Source organism: Barbus barbus (assembly GCF_936440315.1).
Source record: "Barbus barbus genome assembly, chromosome: 26".
Taxonomy (NCBI): Eukaryota; Metazoa; Chordata; class Actinopteri; order Cypriniformes; family Cyprinidae; genus Barbus; species Barbus barbus.
Genome location: NC_136754.1, coordinates 23146450 through 23169348, shown reverse-complemented (window position 1 = coordinate 23169348; position 22899 = coordinate 23146450). Strand labels below are relative to the sequence as shown.

General features: G+C 39.7%; 1 protein-coding gene across 1 annotated transcript in view; it reads left to right on the top strand.

Moving 5' to 3' along the window:
* Window positions 1-22899, top strand: part of fgf12a (fibroblast growth factor 12a) — a 61365-nt gene that overhangs the window by 21236 nt on the left and 17230 nt on the right. The window contains exon 4 of the mRNA XM_079379759.1: window positions 9002-9105. Coding sequence (XP_079235885.1) covers window positions 9002-9105 — 104 coding nt within the window. The remainder of the gene's footprint in view (window positions 1-9001; window positions 9106-22899) is intronic.

Sequence of the window (22899 nt, the reverse complement as noted above, 5' to 3'; positions counted from 1 at the left end):
ATGATTAATTACAATTATTTATATCGGCTGACAGTAATAACTGTAGCAGAATTAAATTGCCATCAACTGATCTGTCCGTCCAGCGAACATTCAGTGCAAGTTCATATCAACTCTAAGAAAGGATATTTTCTTGGCCACAGAAAACACTTTCTTAAGTATTAATACATTAGAACATGTAGTAAGCGTCAAAATCGTAAATGGACATTAACCCTCTGGGGTCTGAGGTAATTTTGGGGCCCTTGAGATGTGTTGACATGCCCTGATATTTGTGCTTATTTCAGCTACTTATAATATACTATTGACCAACATGTATTTTTTTTTTGTATTCAGCACAAACTATGCTACAATAATATGTGACTAAGGTGGATGTACATGTTTGCATTTGTTAAAAAAAAAATATTATGCATGGTTAGTAAATTTTGGGGGAAAAAATGTAGCTGAAATAAGGCCATAAAACCCACACTAAGGGAGGGAGTGGTAATGGGCTTGAATATTAAGTGATTTTCACCTGAGAGACAAAGGGCCCTCCCCTAAAGGCTGCTAATAGGCCATCAGTGTGACTGTGACTGAGGCAGGTAAGAGAGTGTGAGGAGACTGAAATAATGGGGTTTTTAAATTATTTGTATTTTATTTACAATACAGTATAATCAAAACATACATAATGAAGGTCAAAGACACATTATTGTGCACACTGATCTAACCACAGAGATGTGAACAGACTTTGAGTCATTCCTGCAACAGATTCTGTTCAACAAGTGAAGCAAGTACCTGACATTTACTTATTTCCGTGGATCAAGAAGAAAAAAACATAATCAGTAGTCAAGGATCTTGTTTTACCATAGAATATCAGTGTAGCTGACCATCTGATGTTGGTACAGTGATCTCAGAGGAAAACATCTTGAAGAAAGTCAGCAGGATTTATCTGTGGTTCAGGTACCTGATTCAATAAAATCGTCTCAGGTTATGTATGTAACCATGGTTCCCTGAAGGGAACGAGACGCTGCGTCGAAACGCATGTGGGAACGCCTTCAGCGTGACCAGGCTCTGAATATGATGTGTAATCAGTCAAACAAGGGCGAGGCGTCACGGGCGGGGTGACGTCACGACCAGGAAGTATAAAAGCACGTGCGGCGGAGCCGGCGTCAGCTTCAAGTCATGAAGCAAGCGCTGGCAGGGATGCCGGAAGTGTGGCCGTGCCGTGCTGTCGGTGCGCACCCGCACGTGGTGATCTCTTAGGTCTGGGAGGAAGTGCTTGAGCGCACGGAACACAGCTAGGATCTCTAGCTGGTTGATATGCCACGTCAGGTGGCGACCACTCCACAGACCGCGGGCAGGGTGGCCACTCATGACTAGGGGTCGACCGATATGTGTTTTTCAGGGCCGATGCCGATACCGATTATTACAGACCAAGTAGACCGATAACCGATATATTGAACCGATATATATGTCTGGTGTAAAAATTAAAATGAATGTCAAAATTAAGAATAACAAGGGCTCTGACAAAAACGGCCTTCCCTAGTGTTGGTTGCACTTCTTACTCTTGTCTTCCCCCATGCATCCATCTACAATAAGGGTAATATATAAATAGAGAGTTAAAAGTGGGGCCACTGTATGCTTCATGATTAAGCCTATGAATACTAAATACTACAGCTAAACAGCTTGGGGAAATGTAAGTATTTGGCTTCAATAATTTACATGTTAGAAATGTATGTGTAATAGCATAACCTCTCATAATTCTTCATTAATTATTTTCGGTTGACTAAATCATAACCTAGAAGAGGTGACTATTCAATTCATCATCTAATGCACATCAATTGATTAATTTAAAAAGCGCAATGTATATAATACGTGTAAATTATTTAACTGTCTTCATAGCTCCATTGTAGAAGTTGCGAAGAAGACCGCAACTATTTTAATGAAACTATAACCCTAATAGCCTGTTATAGGCTAACTTGGTTCAATAGCCTATTGAAATGTCCCAATTTCCGTCATCCTAATCTTGGCCTATGTGACAGTAATTTAATCTTGGCCTATGTGACAGTAACTTAATCTTGGCCTATGTGACAGTAATTTCCATTAGTTTTCATTTACAGAGCAGTGCAAATGAAGGCATAAAACATTATTTTAATTTATCTTTTAATCAAATGAGAGTTGAACTATTTTTTGGCAAACAAATGTGTTTTCTATTAAAATTAAAACATGTAAGAAATAGCGTATTGTATGATTGTTCTTTTAAACAAAAGTTGTAATAATTGTAGTAGCATTAGTAAATAAACCGAACTTTTATTTTGACGGGTTGCCATGAGGACCTCTTAAGTTTCTGTAGCCTATTTATGATATGACGATCGTTTTACTCAAACGAAACAGTCAAATGCTCATGAAGTAACTCTCAGAGCAGTTCTGGGGATGATGTTCATGTATTTATGTCCTCATTTAGTGACATGGCAGATGCGGAATACACCGCGAGCGTCGCGCACTTCAGTGTGTGTGTGTGTGTGTGTGTGTGTGTCAAAACCGCGCGTCTGTGCCTTTCACATATACAGAGACACGCCGAACATGCAGAATTCATATTTAAATAGTCTTTTTGCAGCTTAATGTTTACAGATAGTCCATATCATGAGTCGATTTAAGTGTACTGACCTACTTTTGATTAATTCATCCAAACTTTGACTAATTCCGTGACTCCGCGTTATACAGTAAATTCCATATGACTGGATTCCGCGATTCCCCCTGCGTTTCCCCCATCTCGGAAAAGCATAAATAGATAAAATTGAGGTTTTTACAACTTCAGTGTAGTGGATTGTAATTTATTGCAACTTGTGCAAGGTCTGCTGCTGCCTTTGAGAGAGAACTGATGCGTGATGAAGCAGCACCAGTTAGCAAGCGCTTTCGGTGTGAGAGCGCCTTTAGTCTTCCACGTTGATTGGTCGGACTCCTGACTCTCAACAAATCAGATGCGTGGTGGGCGGAGACTGCTCTAGGCCACAGAGTGGTGAGTTCGGACAGGCTGCATCAGAGCCAAATAGCGCGTTTCAAAATTAAATAATTGTATCGGCACATCGGTTTTGAAAATGACCGATGCCGATTATCATAAAAATGCTTAATATCGGTGCCAATAATCGGCCAGGTCGATAATCGGTCGACCCCTACTCATGACCTCACCCCAACTGGTGAGGGAAGCGTCCGTCGCTAGCGAGACGCGGCGACAAGGAGCTCCCAGCACCGGGCCCCGGGACAAGAACCAAGGATTCCTCCACATGTCTAAGGCACGGACAGCGGCGTGACACTTTGACAGCGCGGAGCGAGTCTCCCCTCAGGGAGACCCCCTTGGTCTTGAGCCACCACTGTAGGGGCCTCATGTACAGCAGGCCAGAAGGAATCACGCTGGATGCAGCTGCCATGAGCCCAAGCAGTCTCTGAAACTGCTTGACAGTGAATGGCTGGCCTTCTCACACTCTCTCGACTGCTGTGAGGATCGACTCGATCCGAGCAGGGGTCAAACGAGCCTGCATCGTGGTCGAATCCCACACTACACCTGGATAAGTGGTTCTCTGAGCTGGAGAAAGCACACTTTCCTTGGCGTTTAGTCTTAACCCCCCAAATCTTTCATGTGGGCGAGAACGATACCTCGATGCCGAATCGCTGCCCGCTCTAATTGAGCGAGGATTGACCAATCATCGATATAATTGAGTATGCGGATGCCCTGCAGTGGCAACGGGACCAGTGCCGCATCCACGCACTTGGTGAAAGTGCGGGGTGAGAGTGCTAGGCCGAGGGGAAGAACCTGATACTGATACGCTTTGCCCCTGAAAGCGAACCTCAGGAACTCCCTGTGAGAGGGAAGGATGGGTACATGGAAATAGACATCTTTGAGGTCTATCGTGACAAATCGGTCCTCGGACCTGATTTGAGACACAATCTGCCTGACAGTGAGCATCTTGAACTTCAGCTTTCTGGCTGAGCGGTTCAGAAGACTCAAATCCAGTATGGGCCTCAGCCCCCCATCCTTCTTTGGAACAATGAAGTACAGGCTGTAGAAGCCGGCGTGGACATCGTGAGGAGGAACCAACTCGATGGCTTCCTTCCTCAGCAAAGTATCGACTTCCTGTTCCAAGACCAGAGCCTGCTCGACCGTAGTCACACAGAGGTGGCCCATCGAACTGGATGGAATAGCCAGCCTCTACCGTCCGCCGGACCCAAAGAGACACATTCGGCAGTGGCTGCCAGGCTGCCAAACGATCTACTAAGGGAATCAGTCTCTCGAGACTGACCTCTGGTGTTAGAGAAGCGGCCAGACCGCTGCCTCGCTGCGGCGCACCGGCAGGAGACGCGTAATCTGGCGGCCGAGGCGAGTTTCTCAGGCCCGCTGAAATCACACGCGGAAGAACCTGAGAGTAATACTCGCTGGGACCTGCTGTGCCCTGGAACTGCAGGGTTGACAGACAAATCCCCGGAGGGCACCGAGGGGAGACGGTCAACCGTGTGCCGCGGTGTAATCCGCTCCACCCCAGTAGGGGTCGTCCTCCGTAGTCCTGGGGCTCACCCGTCAGGACCTCTGAACGAACCAGACCCTGCAAGGCAGGACCCAAAGAGACACATTCGGCAGCTCACTGCCCAATGATCTTCTAAGGGAATCAGTCTCTCGAGACTGACCTCTGGGTTCAGAGAAGCGGCCAGACCGCTGTCTCGATGCGGCGCACCGGAATGAGACGCGTAATCTGGCGGCTGAGGCGAGTTTCTCAGGCTCGCTGAAATCACAGGTGGAAGAACCTGAGAGTAACACTCGCTGGGACCTGCTGTGCCCTGGAACTGCAGGGTTGACAGACAAATCCCCGGAGGGCACCGAGGGGAGACGGTCACCGTGTGCCGCGGTGCAAGCCGCTCCACCCCAGTAGGGGTCGCCCTCCGCGGTCCTGGGGCTCGCCCATCAGGACCTTTTGCGTGAGGAGCTGGTATGCGGAGGAGGCTGCGCCCGCCCAGCAGCCACCTGAGTTTAGAGAGCCCGCATACCCTCTGCCCACCAAAAACGTTGTAAGCAGAGCAGGAGCCTTCAAAGGCGATGCCGTAGAGGGAGACAGATAGCTCGCAAGCGTCTGTTCATCCCGCGGCATTGCCGCATACCGCGCTCATTCAGTTCCCGCGGGAACGAATGGCCAGGACGAAAAGATTTCACCCGCGATCTCGACACCTCAGTGAGAAGATCAGGGAAAACGGAAGGCTCCTGTGTAGAAGTAGCTCCTCACACTGGGGCGAGAGAGGCAGCGAAACCTCGTCAACGCTCGTCACATCAGCCTTCCTTGTTTGACTGATTACACATCATATTCAGAGCCTGGTCACGCTGAAGGCGTTCCCATATGCGTTTCGAGGCAGCTCGAAGTTCCTGGAAGGGAAGCAGAAAAGTGCTATATAAATGTAATGAATTATTATTATTATTATTATTATTATTAGCTTGATGCTAATTGTACCTCTAATTATTTCAGATGCATTCTTGTAAGCATTATGGATATTTTGTGTTTCTGATGAAGAAACACAAGTTATTTATCTTAATTTAATGCTGTATATTGAGCAGCGGACGATGTAAAGCACACGAGATACATACGCTACATGATGAAGAAATGCGTTGTTGGTCTGCACCATCTAGTGTGCAGACATGAATAAGCAGAAGGCGAACATTCGTTTCACACTCGGTGTGAAAGCAACGTTCGCAGGTGATTTGCCTCGCTTTTTTGCATCGCGCTCAGTGTGGAAAGGCCTTCACTGTAAAACAAATAAATAAAATAAATTTGGTAACTCTTTCTATAAAGCCCATATTTATAACACATTATAAGGCTAATTTAAGGCATTATAATGAAATAATAATGCATTATAAAAAACCTTATAATATGTTATATCATCTTATGAATATTCATAAGAACAGTTTTAATGTATTATAATATTTTCTAATTAGTGGTTATAGCTTTTAAGAGTATGATGATTTATAACACACAGTGAACACATTGCATCCACTTAAGTTACAATGGATTATATTTCTCATAGTTATCATGTATTATAAGTCTCATATCTTGCCACCTTTCTTATGCTAATTTACTTAAAGCCATCAATGACTATTTATAAGTATAGTAATAATAATAATAATAGTAAAAAAAATTCTCTCAAACAGCCATGAGATCAGATCAGGTGAATGTGTAATATGACACATTTGCTTTTAACTATTTTTATTTTAATATCAGATGGATTATTTTGATGGTACCCTTTAGACAGCTGTTGATAAGTAACTCTGCAACTTCATGTTAACTAGCAGTCATTGGAGTATTAGTAGTATGTCTACTAAATATGTTAACACTTTATTTTGATGGTTCCCCAAAAGACAAAATGACTTTAATTAACTTTGCAAGTATGTCAACATTCTACCTACATGTCAATAGACTAAGGGTACCATCAAAGTAAAATGTAACTTAAAATATAAACATTGCATTTTTATAATATAAGCATTGCAATTATTAACTAGCTCACATAAAAATTAATATTAGCCTCACAGGGAACACTCAAATAACACTCCAAACCTAACCACTTACAAGATGTACTGTAGTAAAATACTATGCAGATCTTAAATATTGTCAAGATATATAGTCCATTATCAATGAAAGCGTAGATTTAATGGTGTTAATTGTGTTATAAATAATCATAATCTTAAAAGTTATAACCACAAATGTGTAAGCATAATAATGTATTATAATTGATGTTATGATTATTTATAAGACGTATACATAACGTTTAAGACGTTTATATAACGTATGAAAAGGTTTTTTTTTTATAATGCATTCATTATAATGCCTTAAGAATACCCTTAATGTATTACAAATATGGGCTTTATAGAAAGTGTTACCAAAAAATTCTTATTCAGCTGGCAGTTGGAACATACCTCTTTCCTCCCATTGTTGTACAATGGCTTTTGTACATTGTACAAAGTCCATGGCTTTTCAGGCAAATTTACACCACAGAGCAGCAGGCACTGATATTTATCAAGTGAGATCAGCTGAGTGGACAAGAGCATGCTGGCAGCTTTTCAAGCCACGATACCAAGCATCAGCAGACTGGGCTCGTTCCTTCACTTGAGAACTGTGTAGAGGAAGGAGGAGTATGCCATTTTTATCTAGGATAATGCATATTTCTTGTCTTATCTATCAAACTACAGATTACTTGAGCAGTAAATTGAGTTTTATGTCTATGTATACCTATGCCAGCTACAGTATGTAAACCAAAGTCTAAGGATTATCCATGAATTTTCCCAAAATGGTAGTTTGAAAGTGTAAGATGATTCTTGGCTTCTAAGCTGTGCCAGTGATTCAGCCAGTTGTGCATCCAGTGATTCAACCAGTTGTGCATCCAAATGTTGTAAATGCTACTACAGTGGTCTGCCAAAATGCCAAATGTCTATGAAAAATCTTAGACAGTGCAAACTCATAATTCAATGAAAAGTATCAAGGATTTTTTTTTCTCACAAGGTTATGTGTTGAAGAAGCTACAGTACCTCATCATCACAAAGGCAAAATGAATGTGTGATAATATTTTGGTTTGCCCAGTCCAATCAGGCATGATTTTGTTAACGTTTTTCCCGATCAAGATTCAATCAAGTGAAAAAAAAAAAAAAAAACGGTTGAACAAGATTTTAATGCATTTAAATATAATTAATATTAAAAATGTTCCTAGGTAGCTTATGGTTCAGAAAATTTTGACTACAGTAAGACTTCACAATTGAATCGTGTATTTTTGTTTGAACTGCAAATCATTTGTCTTACCTCTTGACATTACTTGTTGGACAAACTTGTTGGACCACTTTTGTGGAAGCCATATTTCAATGCTATAGATCCATATTTATTTGGACACTGACACAATTTTCATAATTTAGGCTCTGCATGCCACCAGAATAGATTTAAAATAAAACAAACAAGATGAAATTGAAGTGCAGATTTTAAGCTATACAATGTGTGCAGAATTATTAAGCAATAAAAAAGTTGATATTCAGGTCATTTTTTTCCCCAAGAACATTTTACCAATTCCAAACCACATCAATCTTAATAACTACTATTAATGTTGTATTTAATAATTTATAAGTGATATATAATTGTCCATGAAGGCTGATAGTCAAAAACTCCTTATTTCAGGTGTGCAGAATTATTAGGCAGGTTTTCTTTTACAGATAAAATGAGCCAAAAAAGAGATTGAAGTCAAGAATAAAAGTAAAAAAAAAAATAATAAAAAAAAAAAATATATATATATATATATATATATATATATATATATTTATTTATATATGCCCATGAGAAGGATGCAATACTAATGCAATAATAGAATTAGCAAAGTTAAGGCATGACCATTGGGCAGTGAAAGCCAATTGGCCAGTCATTGGGTCAGCACGGTCAGAAAAAAACAGGTGGAGAAGAAAAGACACGTTAACTGCAAAAGAATTAAGAATTAATGTGAAGAACTAAGTGAGAAACCATCAGGAACCATTTAGTCTCCAGCACCATCATTTTTCAGAAATGCAACCTTCCTGGAGTCTCCACAAGTGCAATGTGTCAGGTTCTCAGAGACTTTGCTTGGGCAAATTTTTTTTTTAAATTTTAAATTTTTTCACTTAATAAGAATAACATGCTGAAGTGTTGTGAAGTACATGAAGACTGCTTTTTTATAGGCTTTATGGACAGATAAGTTGAGAGTGACTATTGAAGGACCAGCATCACATCCTCTTGTGCCACTGTTTGAAGAATTTATGTAGCTCATTTTTAATCAATCCTGCAAGACAGACTTTTCCGGATAGGAGAGCTCCCAAAACTTTCTGCCAGATTCTGGAAGATAAACTCTTAGTTTCTATCAGAAATGCTAGGTTAATTAAAAGTTTATCACTTTTCCCAGTGTGGTTCAAGCAGTATTGTTTATTATTGTATTGTATTATTTTTCAACCTATTGTTTTGTAATGTTTACTCTTTGATTTCCCTAGCTCTTTTCAATCTCATCCCCGTCGGCTTAAGGGTGGTGGCCATTCAGGGAGTCAAAGCAGGTTTCTACATCGGCATGAATGCGGAAGGCTTCCTCTACAGCTCAGTAAGATTCTCCTTTCTCAGTTTGCATGTATGTGTGTGTGTGAATGTGCCATAATGCTGTTTTCTTGGATCTCATTTATTTTGAGAGCTCAGCCTCATTTGCATAAAAAGTGAAAAGTACCGCATTCCTGCAGAAAATCTTACCTTTGCCATCTTGATTCAGTGGTTAGTTTTGCAGTCTAAAATCCAGAAAAGTGGCTTCTTATAGCATGGGTTACAGTGTAAGAGCGCAGTTTAATGCTGTGTTCCCTGTTGGGTAACACTTTACAATATGGTGGCAATAATATGCATTCATGCTTAAAGGTGCCATAGAATGAAAAACTGTCTTTACCCTGGCATATTTAAATAATAACAGTTCTGTACATGGAAATGACATACAGTGAGCCTCAAACACCATAGTTTTCTCCTTCATATGTAAATCTCGTGATTAAAAAAGACCACTGAAAAACAGGCGAATCAGAACATAACACCGACTGTGACGCAACAGTCGGGATCACTACGCCCCCAACATTTGCATAAACCCGCCCTTGTTCTAAGCCGGCCGAACCATCAGAAGCTCTGCAGGTATTGTAAATAAACAAACGCGGACAACAGCGAAAATAACAAAATCAATTTTATGTTCCAGGCCGTGCAGGGGGTGTGAAGTGCAGGGATGGGTTGGTGTCTGTATTCAGAAAGGCACAGAAAGCAAATAACGCGAGCCACTAAAGGGACATGGTTAGCTCCTTGCTAGCGGCACCCTGTTACAGTACATAAGATTTCACTCTCAGTAAGGAGAGATGAGGATGATGGCGAATGACTTACAGATCCTGAGCACCACTGACAAGCATCTGATCTTGTGAAATGTGTGGTAAGTACTGTTGCTCCATAATGTAAACATAGTTTGTGTGATCGCGTCTCTTGAAAGTGAAACTATAACGCGATCGATGGATCGTTCAAAAGCAGTTTCAATGCCTCGCATATTAATAACGGCTCCCTGATGCCCGCGTTTTATATACAGTATAATTACCCCACGATATAACTGCGAGAGAAAGTATTTAAATATATATTTTCCTCCCTGTGCTTCATTCTTGCTGATGAGCCGTACTGTGAAAAAGCCAATCAGAGCAGAGCTCAACATTGAGCAGCACTGTGAAACAGCCAATCAGAGCAGAGCTCATTATTATTCATGACCCTGCCAAATAAGCCAATAACAGACCGTTTCATTCTAGGGAGAAATCCTAGGGTTGTAAATGGACATGTAAAATCGTTTCTGGAGATTTTTTGCCCTTACCTAAGCCACATACCTTCTGTGTAGATATCAGAGAACAATTTAAAATGCTGTATCAATGCATTCTATGGCACCTTTAACTAATGCACAGATGATCATGAGTTGATATATAACTCATGAAGAACTAAATTATTTATTAATAATTACTGCATCAGCAACTAATTAACATTCTATATGATTCATAGACTAAGTAATCAATAAATTGTTATTAGTTAAATGTGTCATATTGTATTAATTACTTAGTAACATATTATATTAAGTAATAGTGTAAATTCATGTGTTAATTACCACAATGGGTCGAAGCCATACATTTCACATTCCAATTGCTTTAATTAATCATTAGCTAATGATTTGCAAAGATATAATTATGTTATTACTTTACTTGTTGAGGTGCTTTTTGATGTTTTGAGGGAAAACAATGCATAGATTTTTTCATAGTTATTACAAGGCTTTTTAATTGAAGTACACAATTGCTTCCGGCTTCGCTACTGTTCGGAAGATCTTGCTTACTGCTCCGTGCTTTGCTCCCTGTTTATGTACTTTTCTCACATTTTTCTAAGATTTTAACTTCCGCAGATCAGCGCAGTACTCAAACAACACATTTTTGGCAAAAAACATTAAACTAAAACCTTTTCAGGACTGGAATAATACTACTAAAAATAAGACACTTTGCCTCCCACTGCCAGCAGCTTACATTCCAACATGACACAGCTGTCTACATTCAAACAGACGAGAAAGAAAATGCCTCTTGTGGAATCTACTGGCTGCATGAACTGCCACAGACTTCTACAAAGGATTTCGGTTCTTGAAACAAAGTTAGTTTGGATTAGCTGGATTTCCAAAACAGGTGGAACACACAGCAGATCATCATCATGGACCACCTCAGCACATAGCCGGAGAGTCCCATGAATCTAGTGAACCTAGACACAGTTTATACCAAGTGTAGAAGAACATCGTCTCTGATGTGAACAAGGCACTTCGGAACATTCTAATGAAGCACAAGACTGCAAATCAAATAATCATCCATGTGAGGAAGAATGATATTTGGAAAGACCAGTCAGAACTCCTTAAGAAGGATTTTAGTGAACTATTTGAAAGTTTGGAAGTTCAGTCGTTCATCAGTGGACCACTCCCAGCAAGGGAAACTAACACGTTTTCACGGTTGCTTGGGCTGAATACATGGCTACAAAAAACCTGCAGTATAAAAGGGTCAACTTCATCGACAACTTCAGTCATTTCTGCAGCCACAGACAACTGTTTAACCCTCTGGGGTCTGAGGTGATTTTGGGGCCTTTGAGATGTTTTGACATGCCCTGACATTTGTGATTATTTCAACTACTTATAACATACTATCGGCCAACATGTACTTTTTTGTATTCAGCACAAACTGTGCTACAATAACATGTGAGCATGTTTGCATTTTTTTAGGAGAAACAAATATATAAAAAAAAAAAAAAATCTATATATATATATATATATATATATATATATATATATATTATGCGTGGTTAGTAAGTTTTGGGGGGAAAATGTAGCTGAAATAAGGCCATAAAACACACACTGAATACTTCTGAATAAGACTTTTGAGTAATCAGTCTTGTGGGCTAGAATATTCATGCCAAAATGATGTGAAAATCAATGTGCTTACTCCTTGATATCACAGATCGACCGGGCTCCATCACCAACCCATCACAATGATCTCTGTCACCTGAATTCTAAATCACATCCACCTGCACCTCATTAGCACCCAATCATCTCCGCACTATATAAGCACACACCCCACGCCAGTTCATGGTCCGATCTCGACAATTCGAAGTGGACTCTCTCAGATCTTCGCTGTTACTCACCTGATAACTACCTGCTAACGTGCTTATCTCCTGCTCCTCTCCTTCGTGGTTCCTCCGTGCCTCCCTCATCCATCTTCCTCCAGCGATCATCCTGCATTGTCTCCATCATCCGTCTGGGGTGTGTGCTGCCTTCAGTCCTCCACGAGTTCCTGGCAAGATACAACATCCATCAGTATATCCTTTCCTGTTACAATGTTCACTCTCCATTGAGATGCAACCTTACTTATATCCCACAGATCGCGTTCATCATCTCTCTCCTTTCCCGGCAAGGCGCTTCAGTGGGCTGAGACGATCTGGGCTCAATTGGGTAATGTTACCCACTCGTTCGATAACTTTATCGCTCATTTCAGAGAAGTTTTTGGAAGGCCCTCTGGTGATACCTTCATTAGTGACCAGCTGTACCATCTCCAACAGGGGTCCCTGTCCTTTAAATGAGTATGCCTTAAAATTTCGAACCCTTGCCGCTGCAAGTGGATGGAATGAGCGATCGTTGATAACCACCTACATTTACATTTACATTTAGTCATTTGGCAGACGCTTTTATCCAAAGCGACTTACAATTGGGGAATACAAGAAGCGATTTTTCTTGAAGAGGCAATCAGACAGAGGAAGTGCTCGTAACACCAAGTCTCAGTCATTGTTCAAATAAGTAAAAGCTAGCAAGGGAGGGAGAGAAAGATAGAGGGAAAGATTAAGGTTTTTTTTTTTTTTTTGAGTTTAGGATGAAGTCAAGTGCCGAAAGAGATGAGTTTTCAGTTGTTGCTTGAAGATTGACAGGGATCCAGCATTCCGGATAGGGGTGGGAAGATTATTCCACCAGCCAGGAATGGTGAACAAGAATGTTCTGGAGAGTGATTTTGAGCTTCTCTGTGATGGTACCACAAGGCGTCGCTCATTAGCAGATCTCAGACTTCTGGAGGGGATGTAGATTCGTAATAGTGAGTGGAAGTAGGAGGGTGCTGAGCCTGTGGTTGTTCTGTATGCAAGCATCAGTGTCTTGAACTTGATGCGAGCTGCCACTGGTAGCCAGTGCAAGGAGATGAAGAGAGGTATAACATGGGCTCTTTTGGGCTCGTTGAAGACCAGTTGTGCCGCTGCATTCTGAATCATTTGTAGAGGTTTGATTGTGTTTGATGGCAGTCCAGCCAGAAGAGCATTGCAGTAGTCCAGCCTGGAAACGACAAGGACCTGGACAAGAAGTTGTGCAGCATGCTCTGTCAGAAAGGGCCTGATCTGTCTGATGTTGTGTAGTGCAAACCTGCAGGATCGAGCAGTCTTTGCAATGTGCTCTTTGAAGGTCAGCTGGTCATCAAAGATTACACCAAGATTTCTGAACGAAGTTGATGGGGCAATCATTGATGAGCCTAACTGAATCGTGAAGTCATGCTGTAGAGTCGGAATGGCAGGGAAGACAAGAAGCTCTGTCTTTTCCAGGTTGAGCTGTAGGTGATGTTCTTTCATCCATGCCGAGATGTCTGCCAGGCAGCCTGAGATCCGTGCAGCTACCGTTGAGTCATCTGGTTGAAAAGAGAGATAGAGCTGTGTGTCATCGGCATAGCAGTGATAGGAGAAGCCATGTCCATGTATGATGGGACCCAGTAATGTAGTGTATGTGGAGAAGAGGAGGGGTCTAAGAACCGATCCCTGAGGATTTCCAGAGGATTTCCTACCGGTGAGATAGGATTCAAACCAGCGAAGTGGAATCCCAGTGATGCCCAGTGATGAGAGGGTAGACAGGAAGATCTGATGATTGACAGTGTCAAAAGCAGCAGAATGATCCAGCAGAATGAGGACTGATGATTTGGAATCAGCCTTTGCAATTCGCAGGGCTTCAGTGACTGAGAGTAGTGCAGTCTCTGTTGAATGGCCACTCCTGAAGCCTGACTGCTTAGCATCCAGTTTGTTGTACTGTGAAAGAAACAGTGAGTGCTGGTTGCAGACAACTCGTTCGAGTGTTTTCTCTACAAATGGAAGGAGAGAGACAGGCAGTGGTGGACGAAGTACACAAATCAAGTACTTGAGTAAAAGTACAGATACGTATTATAAAATATTACTCCAGTAAAAGTAAAAGTACTGCTTTTTCAATTTTACTCAAGTGAAAGTACAAAAGTACTGATAGATAGATTTATTTTGCAATTTTATATAGACTACTTGATTTAATTTTATATTAACGTATATTTTTATAATCCTACTGCTCACCTGGGATTTTCCCAAAATAACCACTATATGGAGTCAAGATATATATTTTGTTGTTGATATGGCCTATGTTGACGAGAGTGATGTAGTGATGTTCACTGTGAAGCTTACATTGTAATGAACCTGAGAGAAAACTTATCTGACCGTCTAATTTTCACCAGTAAGAATTTTTTTTTTTAAAGCTGGTTGTTTTGCAGAATGTCACATATGACACGAGAATTAGGCTGAAGTTAGGAAGAACATTTAAAGGAAAATATAATTATATTTTCATAATGATTTTTTTTTCTTCTCAAACCTTGTCTGTGGTGTAAAAACACCCCTATCCAAATGCCCCCAGAGGGCATCACTTCCCACTTTGATAATTACTGTAGTTACCATGTAATCAATCTGGGTGGTTGAATAAAATATTTGGACTTTATATCTAAAATTACCTCAACTTGGCACCAGCAAGTTTGCTAGCTAGACAGTTAGCATCAATCACAATATTTACTTATTTTCAGTATGGTTATGAATAAACATTCATATCTGTCTGCTCGGCTAGTTGATCTAAACAATATAAAAATGTATACTGTTGATAAACAATATAAAACATAGGGCTAGATGCGTAGCATTTTAATAAAACTGCTAAAGTTACAGCAGTGGGGAATATGAACGTGCATCAATTATTTTATTTAATCTGTGTTATTTTAATGTTTAATTTTTGACCTAAAACATAGAGACACTGTCATTGATCTGTTTGCATTGAAGCATTTCAGTGGGCTTAAATAGATCCCCCTTTACAGCAGATTTGACCTAAATATGATTTTCAGTTACAATAATTAATCCTAAAATTCGACATTAGTAACTTACTTTTAGCAGCATCAGTTGCGCGCACAAGCGCTCACAAGATCTCCAGTGTTTACTTGTGAGTTCAGTTCACTGGAGACTCGATCTAAACGGTTCATTTGAATCAGTGAGTTGTCGACTTGAGAACAGCTGCAATCGGATCATTCCAATTCGTGAATGAATCGTTTGTTGCGATTTGCGAACCGATTTAACAGGTTCATTAAAAAGAATCAGTTTGTTCATGAATCAGACACCGCTTCTGCATCTTGGAGCTCGTGATATATTTTAAGGAGTAACGATGTGTTTTATGAAATGTAGTGAAGTAAAAAGTACGATCTTATGCTTTGGAATGTAGTGAAGTAAAAGTAAAAGTTACTCAAAATAACCTCATCCGGATACGTGAGGGGGACGAATGGAAAACCGCTTTTGTGACCCCTACTGGGCACTATGAATATTTGGTGATGCCGTATGGCCTAGTCAATGCCCCCTCCGTATCCCAAGATGATATCCTCCTCTACTCTCGGAGCCTGGCCGAACATCGCCACCACGTTGCGGAGGTCCCTCAATGTCTTCGACAGTTCCAACTCTTCCTCAAAGCCAATAAATGCTCATTCCAAGATTCAAGATTTGCTGTCCACAAGGGACATCAAGATGCGCCTGCATTGCAAAAAGCTCACTCCCAGATTCGTTGGCCCCTTCACCATTCGGAGACAGATTAATCCGGTCACCTTTCAGTTGAATTTGCCTCCACGTTACAGAATTAATCCCACCTTCCATGTTTCCCTCCTGAAAACGTATCACTCTCCTGTCTCCACAGACAGGAATTTTTAAAGGCATGTTTTGTTATCGAAAGCCTGTGAGGGAGTGACAATGGCCTTGAATATTTAGTGATTCACACTTGAGAGACAAAGGGCTGCCCCCTAATGGCCCATCAGTGTGACTGTGACTTTGAGGCAGGTAAGAGAGAATGTGAGGGAATTGATTTAAAAAAAAAATAAAAAAAATATTTGTATTTTATTTACAACACAATATAATCAGAACATATACAATGAAGGTGAAAGACACATTATTGTGCACACTCATCTAACCACAGAGATGTGAAAAGACTTGGAGTCATTCCTACAACAGATTCTGTTCAACAAGTGAGACAAGTAAATCATACCTGATATTTATGTTGTCAAGTCACTGTTATTTATATAGCACTTTTAACAATGCAAATTGTGTCAAAGCAGCTTTACTGATCCACCATCTGATCTGGATATGGACTGGATCCGGGTGGCTGCTGTGACCATCTGATCTGGATGCAGTCTGGATCTGGGTGGCTACGGTGACCTCGGAATAAGAAAGAAACAGACTAGCATAGATGCCATTCTTATAATGGTTTAACAAGTGCAGCGGGTGTTTTGGGAAGTGTTCCCGGTTCCGGTTGACCTAATTAATGCAGCCTAACAATCCTTTAACGGATTTAAATTATAGAAATGTGATAGTGTATTATGTGTAAAACAGATTAAAGAGATGGGTCTTTAATCTAGATTTAAACTCGCAGAGTGTGTCTGCTTCCCGAACAGTGTTAGGTAGATTGTTCCACAGTTTGGGCACTAAATAGGAAAATTATCTCCCGCACGCAGTTGATTTTGATATTCTAGGTATTATCAAATGGCCAGAGTTTTGAGATCGCAGCGGACATCGAGGAACATAGTGTGATAAGAGCTTACTCAAATACTGAGTAAAAGTTCAAATCAGCATACGCAGTTGGAATCAGTTCCAGAAGAGATCATATGTGCTAAAACATTATCCACATTTAAATCCAGACTCAAAACTCATCTGTTTAGCTGTGCATTTATTGAATGAGCACTGTGCTACTTCTGAACTGATTGCACTGTAGGGTAACACTTTATTCCGATAGTCCACTTTAGACATTCTACTAACAGTAAGTAACTTTGCAACTACATGTCAACTAGCAGTCATTAGAGTATTAGTAGACTCCCTGCTTAATATCTTCTAACACTTTATTTTGATAGGTCCACAACATACAACATACTGACTATTAGAAACTTTGCAAGTATATGCCAACTTATTCTACTAACCCTAAACCTACCCTACTGAGAGTTAGTAGACATGTAGTTGACATGTAGTTTCAAAGTTACTTATAGTTAGTAGAATGTCTAAAGTGGACTATCGAAATAAAGTGTAACCCAATGTAGTTTATGTATGATCATTGTACATTTTTAACTGTTTTAAATTCATTTTAAATATTTTTTTTAATAATTTTAAAAGTTTTTAAATTCCTTGTTTTATTGTTGTGATTATTTTTAATGATTATTTTACTTCATTTTATGTAAAGCACTTTGACTTGCCATTGTGTATGAAATGTGCTGTATAAATAAACTTGCCTTGCCTTACCTTATTAATTTTTTTGTATAAAAATAGCATTATAATTCATTTAGGTACTATTTATACACGATTTGCTTAAAGTTGTCTTGTGTTTGATGTGAAATAAACCAAAAAGATTAAGATTATTAATCAGTTTGCACATAAAGAAATTATTAATTAATTAACTCATCAGTCTGGTACCAGCAAATTACTTCTTCTCACCGGTGATTTTTTTGATGATTTTAGAGGACAGTTACTCCTCTTCACCCCCTGCCATTTCAAATAGTACAGCGGCGAACGCAACAAGTATAAAAACCTTGTCTGTTTGGGAAGGTGTACGCGCAGTCAGAGGAGACTCGCGGAGCGGAGCTATGTGAAAGTATAAATCCCGCTTCTCTTGGATGTTTGGAATTTGAAAAGCACGATCGGCTCGTGGGCGTGAACACATTAGAGATAATGAGTTTAGATGGGAAAAACTTGACATCACATTGGTTTCACATGAATTACTTTATCAGAGTAATATTTGTTTTGGACGTCACTTACTTCATTTAAAAGTAGACTTCAAGTCTTCTATATATGTATTTCTCATGTCTTTGAGGCAAGTATTCACTGAGATTCAGGTTGTTTTATTTATGTGTCTATGAAGAGAGGTGACAGAGACCGAGGCAGCAGAGAGCGCACCCGGTTTATTTTCTTTATTTTACAAAAGCACATTTTTTTGCTGTTATAATGGCTATACACAAATAAAAGTAGATCCTTTGCAGTTTCAAACGATAACGTATTCTTATCTGTACGATCAAAAATGACAGAGTATTTTTAGTTCTTTTCGTGGTCATCAAGAAAATATGAGACAGACCACACTGCTGCAGGCTTCGACTCCAGATGGTTAATTAGACAGCCCACTGCTGGTGGTCTTGGCAGTTGCAGCGGTCCCCTTTCCTAAAGCCTAGGTGTGAGGATCTGAGGCTGTCTGCGGTCTGTGCTAGTTCAGTGACTGCTCCTCTTCTTAGGATTTTAAGTAGCGGTCTACTTGAGCTCTTACCTAGACAGTGCTGTCTCCCCTCTTTGGGATAAGTAAATAGCACTCTCTGTGGTCTGGATAGTTTCAATCAGTCCCCATTCTGATAGCCCTTTCCTAGGCACATAGCTATCTGAGGATATCTATGTGCTAGCCCAGTGACTGTTCCCCTTCTTAGGGTCTTTAAGTAGCGGTCTACTTGAGCTCTTACCTAGACAGTGCTGTCTCCCCTCTTTGGGTTAAGTAAATAGCACTCTCTGTGGTCTGGGCAGCTTTGTGTAGCTTTTTCAGTTGCTTTAGCCTCGGATTGAGTTATAATAATGAATAAAAATAATATTGAATAAAAAAGGAATAAAAAATATTAAATGTTGGGTGCTTGGCAGGTCAAAGAAATGTTGATACTGGAGCTGCATAAAATATCTGTTAGAGAGTCAGTCACACCTGAGGAGCATGGAGAACCAGCTTTTAAAAGGCCTCACAATGACCAGTCAGACACCAGTCAGGACTGTTTTTGAAGAATTTGCAGATGTATCTGTATCTGAGAGCATAACTCCAACAACTGCTACCATATAGCTGGAAGCATACCTTGAAGAGACCACTGTGCATTGTTCAGACAAACCCTTCTGGGCAGTTAATAATCTGCAATTTTCATCTGTGGCTCAAATGGTACAAAAATATCTTTCAGCCACATGCAGTAGTTGTCAGGGTTCAGCCATGTCCAGCCATGTTCGTCTCGTTATCTATGATTATCCCCTGTATATTAGTCCTGTCTGTTCAGTTAGATTTCGTCTGGTCTACTCGTTACTCCCCGGTGTTGGATGTCTGTGTCTTGCCCTGCCTTGTCTTGCCCTGCCTTGATGTCTCCAGTAAAGGACTATTATTTGAAGTTATATCCTCGTCTGCGTGTTCCTGTGTCCTCCCTCGTGTGTGCACCGTGACAGTAGTATGGAAAGTGAAATTTGTTTGTGCTTTTTGAGACTTTTTTTTTTATCATGCCCTTGGTTTGGTAGTGGAGGTTATCAGATATTGTGACATTTATTTTAACTTGTTTGTGCTTTGACCCATTTGTTCCAAATGTAGCAAATTAGCTCAAAAGGGAATTGTATTTAAATAATTACAATGAATTATGATTAATTACAATTATTTATATCGGCTGATAATTGTCGCAGGAATAAATTGCCATCAACTAATCTGTTCGTCCAGCGAACATTCAATGTAAGTTCATATTAAGTCTAAGAAAGGATATTTTCTTGGCCACACAAAATACTTTCCTAAGTATTAATACTTTTGTCACGAATCTGGTCTGTGGACTTCTGTTTACTCACCACCAGAGGTCACTCCTCCATCACATTGACTCTTGCACCACACCTCTGTTGCACTTCACCCACGAACTACAATTCCCATCATCCATTGCACTGACGACACATATACAGCTGATTGCACTAATCACGCTCAGCTGTGTTAGCTGCCTTACCGAGCCATTCTGTGTGTATGTCTAGCTCTGAGTCTGGTTCTGCGTATAACACTCTCCAAGTGTTAGCTGCCTTACCGAGCCATTCTGTGTTTTGTAAGTCTAAGTTTAGTTTGTTTTGTTTATAGTCTTGTTTCCTGTTTCTGCCTGTGTTTCCTGGATTAACCCTTTGCCTTGCCCTTCGGACTCTGTTTGTACCTCTCTTGGACCACTGCTCGTGTACCTGGATTATCTCTCTGCCTTGCCCTATTGGATATTGTTCGCCGATCGCCGACCCACGCTTGCCCTAGGATCTCTCTTGTGTCAGTTAACCACCTGAATAAAACCATCAGCTCTGTTTATAACAGGGTCTATAACTTATACTAAGCCTCTGTTTTGTTTAGTTAAATGTACGATACTTGTATTGCCTTTTGGTCGTTGAACATATCAACATATTTGATAGTGTTGCCGCTATCAAAGCAACCTGGGCATCCATGCCACCTCAGCAGTGCCACAAACTGATCAACTCATGCCACGCTGAATTGAGGCAGTAATTAAAGCAAAAGGAGCCCCTACCAGGTATTGAGTACATATACAGTAAATTAACATACTTTCCAGAAGGCCAACAATTCACTAAAAATGTTTTTTTATTGGTCTTATGAAGTATTCTAATTGGTTGAGATCGTGAATTGGTGGGTTTTTGTTAAATGTGAGCCTAAATTATCACAATTAAAAGAACCAAAAACTTAAACTACTTCAGTCTGTGTGCACTGAATTTATTTAATACACGAGTTTCACAATTTGAGTTGAATTACTGAAATAAATGAACTTTTCCGCAACATTCTAATTTATTGAGATTCACCTGTATATGTTGCATAGGTATCAACATATAATATAAACTCTCAATTAGATCATCCGAAGATGAATTGATAGAGACCAAACATGGTATAAATAAGGTAATATTAACTAGTGATCTATCATAAGCATGCATACAACAGGATACAATATACAAGAACATATACAAGAACAGTAATAATATACACAATGACCTGAAGATATGTGTGTTCATTCAAAGAAAGGTTTTTCTATGAATTAATTAGAGAAGAGTACATTTTTTGGCATAATGTCTCTTTTCTAAGGGGATATGAAGTGAGTGCTGCTCTGCCCGCATTCCTTTGAGCAATAAAACTAGTGTTATCAGATCGGTTGCCATGGAACCGGGGACCTGAAGTCATTGACAGACATACTAGCACCCAGTATGTGTATTGGGTGAGGGGTCTGTGACTATGTGTTAATCTAATAACTACTTGATTTGTTAGATCAAATGCAAAATTGTGTGTCTGATTGGTCACAATGTTGTTTCACAATGTTGTTTGTTACTGTTGTTCATATTTATAACTAAAATCATTAGTCTCAATGTGTTGTAGTTGGAAAACTGCCACACCACAAAAAAGTACAGGTACAAGTACAGGTATTGTCAAGTACCAAAGAATATATCAGTACTCATACTCAGTCTTTAAAAAAATATATTGATGTACTACTATGTACTATGTACATTTAAATTAATAATTTGACCCAATGCACTTTTTGTGTACATACATGTTTTTACATTGTACTTATAATTTTAAAAATAACTATATGTAATTACATCTGTCTAATTTCTGTAATTACATTCATAATGTTAACACTTAAACCTTCCCATACCACCAAACCTGTCCCTAACCTTACACATATCCCACCTCAATTGCAGCAAAAGTGTTTTTCAATACAATATGACCACGAAAAGTACATTCTACTTCTTTTTTGATGTAAGTACATAGTAGTTAAGGCCACCTAATATAAAGTGTGACCAAACCATTTTGTAAATATAATCTACACTTTTTTAAATATTTTTTTTTTGCACCTTAAATCAGGCTCATATAGCAGGGGTGTCTAATCCTGCTCTTGGTGGCCCAATGAAGTTTCTAGTAATGTTGAAGACCCGAAGACGCCGGTTCAATGAGGATTAGAGCTAAGACCTAAACCATTCTTTTCTTTAAGGCAAAATTTCTCTTTTTTTTTTTTTTTTTTTTAAGTAGAACAGCTTTTTCTTGGAGAATTCATGAGAGATCCTGAATCAATTCATTTTCAAAGTTGAGTGAATTAATTCAATTATCAGACTCATCTGGTTCTCAAGATCACCTGCTCAGTGATGCAAATGATTGCAGTGGTTAAGGGCTCACTGGAGAATCACTCTGAACCCCTCACATCCAGCACACTCCCTCTTTGAACTGCTGCTGTCTACAGAGCTCTGAGCACAAGAACGGCCAGGCACAGGAACAGTTTCTTCCCTCAGGCAATATATCTCATGAACATTTGAACACTTAACAATAAACATGAAACACACAACACTATCATACATTTATTTATTTAACACACATACTTATTACATTTCAAATTTGCACCTAACATACCTGTACATACTAAATTGTCTATTTTGTATATTGTGTTTGTGTTATTTTGCACCAAAACAAATTCCTTGTATGTGCAAACATACCTGGCAATAAAGCTAATTCTAATTCTGATTCTAAAGTTGTTATTGCATCTGCTTATCTCTCAAAATGTTTGTAAGTGGTTGGACGATAGATAGACATATGACAATAGACAAGTTTATATTGTGATTGGTAATTTGGAGAGATCAGCAGATGCAGAACAACAAATTCATAGATCTGGTGATTGATAATTTGGAGAGATCAGCAGATACAGAATAACCAATTTATAGATCTGATGACCATACAGTACTAAATGGGAATTTGTGAATGGAAAAATCAAGTAAA